General features: G+C 37.3%; 1 protein-coding gene and 1 pseudogene across 1 annotated transcript; one reads left to right on the top strand and one right to left on the bottom strand.

Moving 5' to 3' along the window:
• Positions 1-1,913: 1,913 nt before the first annotated feature.
• LOC113760366 (probably inactive receptor-like protein kinase At2g46850) lies at positions 1,914-5,976 on the top strand. The gene is made up of 3 exons (XM_027302915.1): positions 1,914-2,781; positions 3,278-3,361; positions 4,913-5,976. The coding sequence occupies exons 1-3, from the start codon at positions 1,914-1,916 to the stop codon at positions 5,974-5,976; spliced, it is 2,016 nt and encodes a 671-aa protein (XP_027158716.1).
• A 3,199-nt stretch (positions 5,977-9,175) lies between these two features.
• On the bottom strand, positions 9,176-9,718 carry LOC113760367 (annotated as a pseudogene).
• Between the last annotated feature and the right edge of the window lie 504 nt (positions 9,719-10,222).

Here is a 10,222-nt window from a genome sequence, read left to right on the forward strand (position 1 = left end):
TTATGGTAATTTAAGCACAGCTTCCATGAACGGAAGAAAGGAATGCTGAGATCGAATAAAATGGATATGACGTGGTAGCACAGTCGTCTTATTGCGACTAGAAATGAGCCATGGAAGCTTTGATCCAGTGGTTGACATTAAGATTTCAGAATTTAGAAATCTTGAGTTCTAATTTTCTTTTTCCTCTTAATTGTTTGAATCTCACCCCTCTTGTTAGGGAAAAAAAAAAAATACTTGTACAATTATCCCTCGAGATTTGGTTTATGACACGAAACTTGTACAATTATCTAGTTCAAATTAACTCGAAGAGAAGATTAAGGTTGAGTTTAGAGTTCGTTGTTCTAAATTTTTTTTTTGCACAGAGTATCAAATCAAATATCTTTGAGAGTGGTGGTGTCACAAAAATTGTAATGGGCATTAGAGGAAGATTATTTGGAATGATTAACATAGGTCTTTTAATATGTTGTGACGTATTAAAATGAAAAAAAAGGTGATTGAAAAGATTAAAAAGTGATTGAAAAACATATTTATAATATAATTTTTCTTTTTTTGACAAATAATGTGCAATCCAAACAAACCCATGTTATCATTTAATTTCATGCTCCTATAACAGTTACCGTAGTTAGTAGTCTCTCCTACAACAGTGTCAATGCTTTTGTACGGGCCAATATTCAAAGGTCACTTTGTCACTTTTTTTTTGGTCCTTTTTCTTTTGCACAAAGCTTTGGGAGTTTTTATAGTAAAAGAGGAATAATTACTTGTATGACGATACCGTGAGTAATTAGTCCTTATTTGAAAATGAAAAATTTGGTTGACAACAAAAAAAAAAATTATGCATTAAAAACTAATTATTCACGTGATTAGTATGTTGATAACTAGTCAAAAATTTTTTTTTTTTTTAACATTTTTAGTCTTCTTTTATTACACACCATGGCAAAACAAAATGTTTTTGATTATTAAAATTTTTTTGAAAATGTAGTTGCTGGCATGTGATATAGTATGATTGGATTCTGGTAATAGAATTAAATGTGTTTTGAAATTAAAAACATATGGAATTAGATTTGCTTTCGTTTAAACTTTAGGATTAAAAATGTTCATATTTCAAACATTTGGGACCAAAACTGTAATTTTATCTATAAAAAAAGTGTCAAAGTATTGAAAAAAAACTGTAAAGAAAACAGTGTCAAAGCACCTAAGAACTCAAGAAATGCAATCGAAATTGCAAAAATAAAAAACTTTCGCAAAATACCATCAATAGAGAGAGCAATTTTTCCCCCCAGTAATCGCAGTTTTAAAAACCCTGAAAAGATGCAATCCAATTTTCAGAAGCTCCCAAAAAATTGCAATCCAATTCCAAAAAACTCCCGCAGAATACAATCCAAGAAAGTGAAGTTTTGGCTTGCGTACCTGGTTAAGAGTGCTACAGGCAGCAAGGGCAAAGTTACCGATGACCAGTAACGCCCCAATAACGTTTGTTGGTTAATAGTACTGTATATCGGGACGGGGGTAAGGGGGGGCTCCCAACTCCCAAGTCCCAAGTCCCAACTCTGCCACACATGCATATCCCACGATGCCCAAGCTCAAAGGTACGAGTGTATCCCATTTCAGAGACCAATTGTCTTCCTTCCTAATTCTCTCTCTAATTCCAAGACCGGGAATAAAAGAATCTTCCTAGTTATCTGTAGTAATATGAGTGACAAGGTACTGTGTATTTATGATCGAGTAGTAACGTTGTATCGAGCAATACAACCGTGTGCTACGCAACGCATCAATATTGATCGCATGCGGCAGTAGAGTAGACCGGTTTCAGACGCCTCCGATTGCTCTCTTAAGTCTCTGTTGATGCCATACACATTTATTGTCTCATAGCAGCATTTATTTAGCAGTAATTTTTACTGCACTCAGGCCAATCCATGTCCTCGCATCTTCAAGTCCTCCAAAATTTCAAATATTCCAAAAGCTGCGTCTTCGTAATCCTAGCACTAGTGCTTCTACTGGACGACCAAATAAAAGCTTCTACCGACCCTCCCTTATCGCAAAGAAAAGATGTATCGTCCTCGTCTTCCTATTACTCGGGTGGCGGTGAAAGGTGCGGGATCTTTCAAATCCCGTTCCCCTTCTGCCTGAATGCCAGCAGCGCTTCTTCTTCTCCTGCTTGCAAGTGGTCAGGGTTACTTTCAGGTGCCTTCAGCCTCTCGTGCCTCAACTCCTCCTCACTGTTCCTCAACATTGCCTCTCAAAGCTACCGCGTCCTCTACTTCTTTCAGGACGGTGTACTGGTCGATTTTCCCAACACGTCCGTTTGTCATCGCGGCTACAACGACCTCAATTCTTTCGCTTTTGCAGGGGACCAGTACTTTGGCATCTCCACCGATAATGTGGTAGCCCTGTATGGTTGCCAGGATGCTTCCCCTTGCAAAACAGGCTGCGGAAAAAGCTTAATGCCAGATTGCGATCATGATGGCGGTGGCGTTGCTGCTGGTGTTGGTGGATATCCTGCTTGCTGCTATCCACTCTCTGACTTCAGTATTAGTAATGGTTTCTCTTTCTTTTCCCAGTATGGATGCAGAGGACTCTCCTCTTGGGTTATTCTGCCAGGGAACAGAACAGGCATGGGGGGAGTGAAGCTGGAGTGGGCAATTCCCAGAAATTCGACCCTAGCCACTTGTGCTACAAACGGTGACGCTATCAATGCCTCGTCTGTCAAGTCAGGGATGAGATGCCAATGTCGTGACGGATTCCTCGGTGATGGATTTACTTTTGGGCTTGGATGCTTCAAGCGTGAGTCATTTCATTTTTATCCCTACGTTTCTCAAAATACAGATACAACCTATATACCAGAGTTAAGTTAGTGCGCAATTACATTACGTCAGGGGCCTGTTTCTGTAATGGAAAATGTTTAGGTAAAAAAAACAAACTGGACAAATTAAAATTGGAGAATAGAAATTTTTTCTCCTACTTGAAAGCTGAAAGGGCGATTCATATAGTCAGTCCAGAATGGTTTTCACTTTTCACTCTCATAATTAAGACGAATACTAGCAATGACTCCCCTGTTCCGTTATCTATATATACTCGTACCCTTACTGCCTGCTGGTGCTTCTTTTCTCTTCCTTGCATGTTTAAAACTCCTCGTCTTCCTCGCTTTATCCTCTTGTGTCGTCCATGGCATTTTGTCCCAAATGAATCTGTCAATGCAAAGTTGCGGGTCGCTATCCGTGAAAGTTTGATTTTACTTTTGACTTGAATCTTACGATCTGGTTCACTATCTCTGACTCAGCCTGCCAGGGTGATGGAAAGGAAGCTCCGGTCAACGATCGTTACCGAAAGAACCATCACACGGTACAAGCAATAATTCTAGCTGGTGCGTAATAGTACAATGCAATGCTGCTTACAGTAGGTGGATTTTTTTTGGGAAAACTTCAGAGACCTCCTCTTAGGTTTCTAGCAATTTAACTAACCGTCGTTAAAGTTTTAAAAATTATACTTACCTCCTTAATTTGATAGTTTTAGTAACCAAATCTTAAAATATGGTCAAGAATTTAATGAATACCCTAAAATACGCTGATCTAATAAAATTTAATTTATTCTTCTAAACAATTATAAAGTAATTTAGTATAATTATAAAGGAATGAGTGTCAAATTTTTTATACTCATGTTTGTTGTTTAATAATCAACTCTAATAATAAATCTCATGATGATAGGTTACTTTTAATAGTGCTTTGTTGACAGTATAGACTCTTTTCAAAATGGAGGAGAAAGTGTCATCATAATTTTTTAAAAAAATTGTAAATTAGTCGGGTGGGGGAACCACTGTAATTTAGTAGTGATTTTAGACTATTTATTTTATAGCTATTATTGATTTATTGTTGATTTTGATGCCAAAAACAAACAAGATGAGATAATATTCAAAGTTATAAAAAAAATGTTATTAGTTTGACATTTGATCACGACGAAGGTTAGGATTGATAGTACTGAAAAAAGTTAGATAATATTCAAAGTTACCAAAAAAATATTACCAATTTGACAATCATTTACGTCGAAGGTTAGGAATTACTGATTTTAAGATGGACTTTCTTATTAATAAGTTCCTTTTTTTTTTTCCTTAGAATGTCAAGACTAGGATTGTCTCTTTAAATGGGCAAGTGAAATATATGTAATTTATAAAATGTTAAAGGTGCTAAGTGAAATTATTGAAAACCTCAGAGGAGGTTTTTAAAATTATTTCTTTTTTTTTTCTTATCTCTCTCTCTCATATCCTTGTTACGGAGTAGCAAAGAAAATTCTGGAATATCTTATGTGTTGCAGTTATTTATGTTGTGCAGTGGTATACTCTAAGTTTATTATTCATGTCATTGTTTATCTCTAAGTTTATGTTGTGCATTGGTAGTGCAGTTTATCTCTAAGTTTAAGTTTATGTTTATATCATTGTTTATGTTGTGCAGTGGTATACTTAGTGTATTATTCGTATCATTGTTTATCTCCAAGTTTTGTCGTAATCAAAATATGGTAAAACAAAAGCTTTACTATAAAGAGAGAGGCATGCAGATGCAATATAAAAGCTTTGCTATTGTTTGAATTGTCATTTTCAGGAGAAATTTTTCCGTTTACTATGAATATGTTTTTTCACATTTTTTTAAATTATTTTTCACGTCACATACATCACATCCTAAAAAAGTATTTCAGTATAAAAAATCCTCAAAAAAATTCAATCCAAACGGGCTCTTACCATTTTTTGCTAAAAAGAATATTAAAATTTTTTTCCTGCTATTGGCAACTGTGTGTAGGAAAGGTTAATTGTAATTGAGTTGGAAGAATTCAAAAAATAGCTAGTCATTTACAATTTTCAAGTGAATCTCGGAATTTTGTATTTACATGTCTACTGATTTCGATCGTGACATTTCGCTAACTGTAGGAGCTCTGGCTGCAGTTTCCACGATCGCGTCCTTCGTAGGACTCTGCTGTCTTCTAAAAAGACAGCAGAGTAGTCAGTGTAGTAGACATGAGCCCGATGAAAGCTGCAGCGATGGTTCAAGTATGTCATTCAGCACAGCCCACACGACCCAAATGTTTACTTTCCATGAGCTTGAGCAAGCGACGAGAGGATTCGATAATGGGCAAAAACTATCTGACGGCATCAAATCCGCACTATATACCGGAGATATCTTGGATGGATCTCGTGTTGCTGTTCACATGATACGATGCGAGAGTGGAACTGAGCTGACCCAAATCTTTTCACGAGTCCAGGCCCTATCAGCTATTTCGCACAAGAACATGGCCCACTTGCTTGGATGGTCTATTGATTCTTCTACATATACTCTGCTGGTGGTGTATGACTATCCGGCTAATGGAACTCTGGAAGAACAAATATCCAAAATCGAAGATCCAAAGATGATAGGACTTGACTGGTTTAAGAGACTGAATATTGTTGCTGAAACTGCGAGTTTTCTTGCATTTCTTCAGCATGAGATTTCTCCTCCCATTTTTCATTTTGATCTCCAATCTTGTCATATCTTCTTAGATGATGAGTTTTCCGTAAAGATTGCTGGATTTGGGCTAGGCATCTCCAATCCACTACCTAACTGCTCATACACCAAAATGCATGATGTTTACAACCTTGGTCTGATTCTTTTAGAGGTCATCACAGGTACAAAATCTATGGATATTCCTGTGACAGCTTTGCAGATGATAAGGAATGGAAAGCTCGAAGAAGTCGTAGACCCATTTCTTTGCTATCATGAACAGCCTCTCTGTCGTCGAGAGCAGATTGAGATTCTTGCGGACCTTACAACCAGATGCTTGTTGTTTGGTGTAGATGGCAAACTTGGCATGACAGATGTCGCTAGAGAGCTAATGCACATCACAAAAGAAAGTCTTGATGGCAGCCGTAGGAGGTGCCCTTCACTGGAGGAAACATTTTCCAATTCAAGCCTCCTTCAGATGATATCCATGTCTCCTGATTCTCTTTATGTGCCTTGAAATGCCCATCTAGGACAATTTTTAGCTTCAATAGGTTGCCATGAAAGCATGCCTTTAGATGCCAAATAGTAATTTCTTTCCTTGATTTAGGATTTAAACCAAGTTACTATTATTTAATTGGTTTCCATCACACTAAAACATCACTAGTGCTGTTAATAAAATCTGGGAGACATGAGAGGGAAGAGAGGAGCAAAAGATGAAGCAGAACAATAGGGGACAAGTGCAGGAGAAATTCCCAATTATATGATGAAATTTAAAATTTTTCTACAAATGCGGCTTTTTGAGTATAGCATTCCGTCAAGTGATGTTTGCATTTGCAAAATACGTGTTCACTGAGTTTGCATTTTATAAATACGATTTATCATTGAATTTCTGATTTGCAAAAACAAAAAAAAAATTGCTTCAGACCTCCCATTTGTTGAATGCGAGGTCACTTTACCTTGCATTTGTCAAATGCGAGGTCCAGCACCTCGCATTTAGCATATGCGAGGTTTGAAACCTTTTAGTTTTTTAATATTAATAAATTCATGCTCATACATTTATGTTTTTTTTTATATATAAATTCAAGCAAACCATTTTTGTTTTTCTTTTGAGCGTGGGTTTTGCTTTTTATTTTGTAAAATTACGGAGAATGAATTTTAAGGTTATTATCCATTGATCTTGAATTTCTCATTAACTGAACTCTAATATTACTTGGTCCATAATCGAATTTGTGCCAGTTGTAAATCCTTTTTAAATTCAACCACTCCCCATACTATCTAATTATGCCTATTGCTGAGCAAGTTATTGAATTAGTTAATTATCATATTAGCATATAGTATAAAAATAATATTTTTCTTTGACAAAGATGTACAATGTTATCTAGTCAATTAATAATGATAGAAATAATGCGCATACTACATTGTCCAACTTTGTTGATGATAGAGTTACAAATTTACTAAGTTCTGAATACTAGATATATATTAACAATAGTTGATGCGTAGTTGACGTAGAATTAGTTGTCCTAAGGCTTACTTCAAATATCTTAAAAATCTAATTCTAACTACGAAATATTAATTGGGTTGGTATTTAGTACTGGTTAGATTAGTGATATTATTTAGCTTTATCATGGGTTTAAGAGAGAGCTATCCAATATGTTGAATAGCACTTTTTATTTTTAAAACTTGCACGAGGTAAACAAGGCGAGTTTGCACTAAAAAAGGGTAAAATGATTTCCTTTAAAAGAAGGGATGTTGATTTGGAGAGTATTAGTTCAAAGTGTGGAAAAAAAAAACTGCATTTGAATGTCTGATTAGTAACTGTGGTGGTAACCGTAGGTAACTGTGGTGGTAACCGTAGGAGCAACCGCTCGCGGTTTCGAAGATGAGTTTAGTCGGGAAGATAGTTAGCTACAAATGCGAGCTTTTGGCACCCTTTTTTTTTTAAACAAAAAACGTTTATCATTTTTTTTGGTTTAGAAACATGAACCTTACATTTATCAAATGCAAAGTCTAAGGACGTCGCATTTCATAAATGCGAAGATTTTACTTGTAGAATCAGCCCCAAAAACAGCCCCTCTCATAGAAATTTTTTTTCCTTTTTCATCAAGAAGAGCATGTGTATAGCTTTTGTGTAGTTGACCTTTGGAAGAAATAAGGCAGCCAGAACACTTTCCACAAAAAACGATTGCACGAAAATCATCTGTATGCTGATATTTCAGAAGTATTTTAATCAAAGACTTTTGGTGTCACTTTCCCAGTAGCAACAGCAGCCCCAAATATCACATCAACATGTTCTCCGCCAGCTCATTGACAAAAATAACATTGACAACCATCACAAAGCCAAATTGATTTTGTGACCCAAAAAAAAAATTATCACAAAGCCCTCCTCCCTACACAATTTTTAAAAGAATTAAATAATCAAAATACAACTAATCAGCTACATGCAGAGATACCACAATCCAGTCAAGTTAGTTGATCACATTGGTGAGACCTTAGAGTCAATTTTGAACAAAGCACAATGCCTAAATCTGTGTAACCTGCTCACCTTCATAAATTGTCAGAAAAGAGTTGATTTTTATAGCAAATCCCTCTTTGAGAAAATTATAAAATAGGTCCAATCTACTAAAAATGAGAAAACTTAAGAAAGTTATACAACACAAACAAACCGCACGGACATGATGTCTGAATAAGTATTATTTGTCTTCACCACCTTTCTAAGGGGAAGAAGGTGAAAACCAGAAAACATGGTAGATGGAAGAAGATGACCGACAACCCAAAATGAAAGGGGAGAACAATGGAAGTATTCCTCCATGTAGAAAGGAAGTAGCCAAAAAAATAAAAAATAGAATAATTGAAACAGTGAAGCTAGAGCATGAGAAGCGTGATCCTGGAAAGTCTGCAATCAACGATTTCGCTTGTAATTGTAGTGGCAGCTGGACTAGCATCATTAGCAAGTATAGTTGAAGATTAGTTCATGCGTCAACTGGTATAAAGTCCTTAGGCAACTACAAGCTGCTTACACATCAATCAGTTTACCCTTGACAAATGTAGTATAATTTTTTTTCCTTCGTTTGAAAAGCGAGTCCACCCTAATTCCAGTAGTGCCACAATGAAGTGTATTTGTTCGCCTTCGCGGGCTTAATTATGGTATGATTTGTGACCGGTACTTGAATAGAATAGGCTACTACTAGTACTTGCTTTGCAGCACTTTTTAGTTTTTACAACATCAGTTCAATCCATCTGATCAAATCATTCAGTGACGTTTCTCTCACAGCATCATGTAAGTTACTGATCAGAAGAAACGACAACAACAACAGTGATTTTAAAATAAGTAAAGAACAAACAGCAAGACTTCTTTTGAAGGGATCCAGCTTGTAGTTGTAACTAGGTACAGAGCCAGCACATGATTGCCTTCCCCATCGACCTCTAAGGGCCGACACAAATGTAAGTAGTATCTGGTATCTAGTGAAAAGGTAACAAAAATCATATGAAGGAGATGGATGAATTATAACGATTTTGTATCTATATATATGTTCCTTGGTAAATAGTAAAGTTGGGATGATGGGTACATGAGGAGCAGATCACTAACGAGGGGATGTTCGGAGGGGATCAACAACATCGAGCGATGTCATCATCTGCGCATTTGAGGAGGCTGGTGGTGGTGTGGCGAGTAGCAATATCCAACATTGCTATTAATATCCATGTCCAGTTGATCTCCTCTAGTAGTAGTGAAACTGAAATCGTGCATTCGGCGCATCCCTCCTCTCGTCCATCATCTTCAGGATCTTCTCAAAGACAGCAACTTGGCAAGGGATCTGTAGAACTCCTTGTTGGAACCCGAACTCTTCTTCAGCTTCTGTCAGTAGAATCCCAAAAGCTTGGTGACCCAGATCCTCCATTGGGATCACGTATGCGTGTGAGCCCTTCTCCCACGCATACTGCTAGATACCCTTTGGGCACCACGTCGCTGGAGCCACCCGAGACCGCACCCTTTGCTACTGTGCTTTCTCTTTCTGAGAAAGAGTGTTTTCTTGAGGAACTTGACACTCTTTACTGGTATTACCAGTGCCGCCACTGCCGCCACTATTGTTAGTATTTTTGGTACTAGTGGTGCCGGTGTGGCTTATTGAGCTGCTGCTGCTGTCTGGACCTTTGGTAGTGTTCACCTTCGAAGTATTGGCCGCGAGCTTCTTCCATTTCTTGAGAACGGGTTGAAGCCTAAGTATTTGTGTGATTCTGTTAGACTTGTTTGAGTCCACATGTTACTTGGAACCGCGGACGAAAAATGCAGCGAATATTCACCTAACACAAATCAATTATGGAATCTGTGGGGCAATTGGTGGTTAAATCGAAAAAAGATGTGCCTTTTGGATTCGCTGACTGCAGGAGGCATGCAACTACCAACAAGCAGGGGGTACGTTATTCTCTTCTAGACACACACACACCACACGCACGTAAATTGAAGAGGTGGTACAGGACTTGGATTCTTAATTGGCCTTTGGATTCTTAGTTCAAATTATTCCGACCACTTTTTTCATTTATATACTACCTTCTGGCTAGAAAAGCAGTACTAGTACTTAAATCGCCGCAAGAAAGCCCAAAAAACAACTAGTAGTACTTTAATCGCCGTAGGAAGGCAGAGAAAAAAAGGTTAGTTTCCAGATGATATGTGATTAACGTCCACTGGTTATGCTGAAAGGGTTAATTAAAAAACGTGGGAACAATGCATGGTGCATGAACGGGCTCAAGCGACGGTGCTATTCTAT

This window comes from Coffea eugenioides, chromosome 2 (genome assembly GCF_003713205.1).
Source record: "Coffea eugenioides isolate CCC68of chromosome 2, Ceug_1.0, whole genome shotgun sequence".
Lineage (NCBI taxonomy): Eukaryota > Viridiplantae > Streptophyta > Magnoliopsida > Gentianales > Rubiaceae > Coffea > Coffea eugenioides.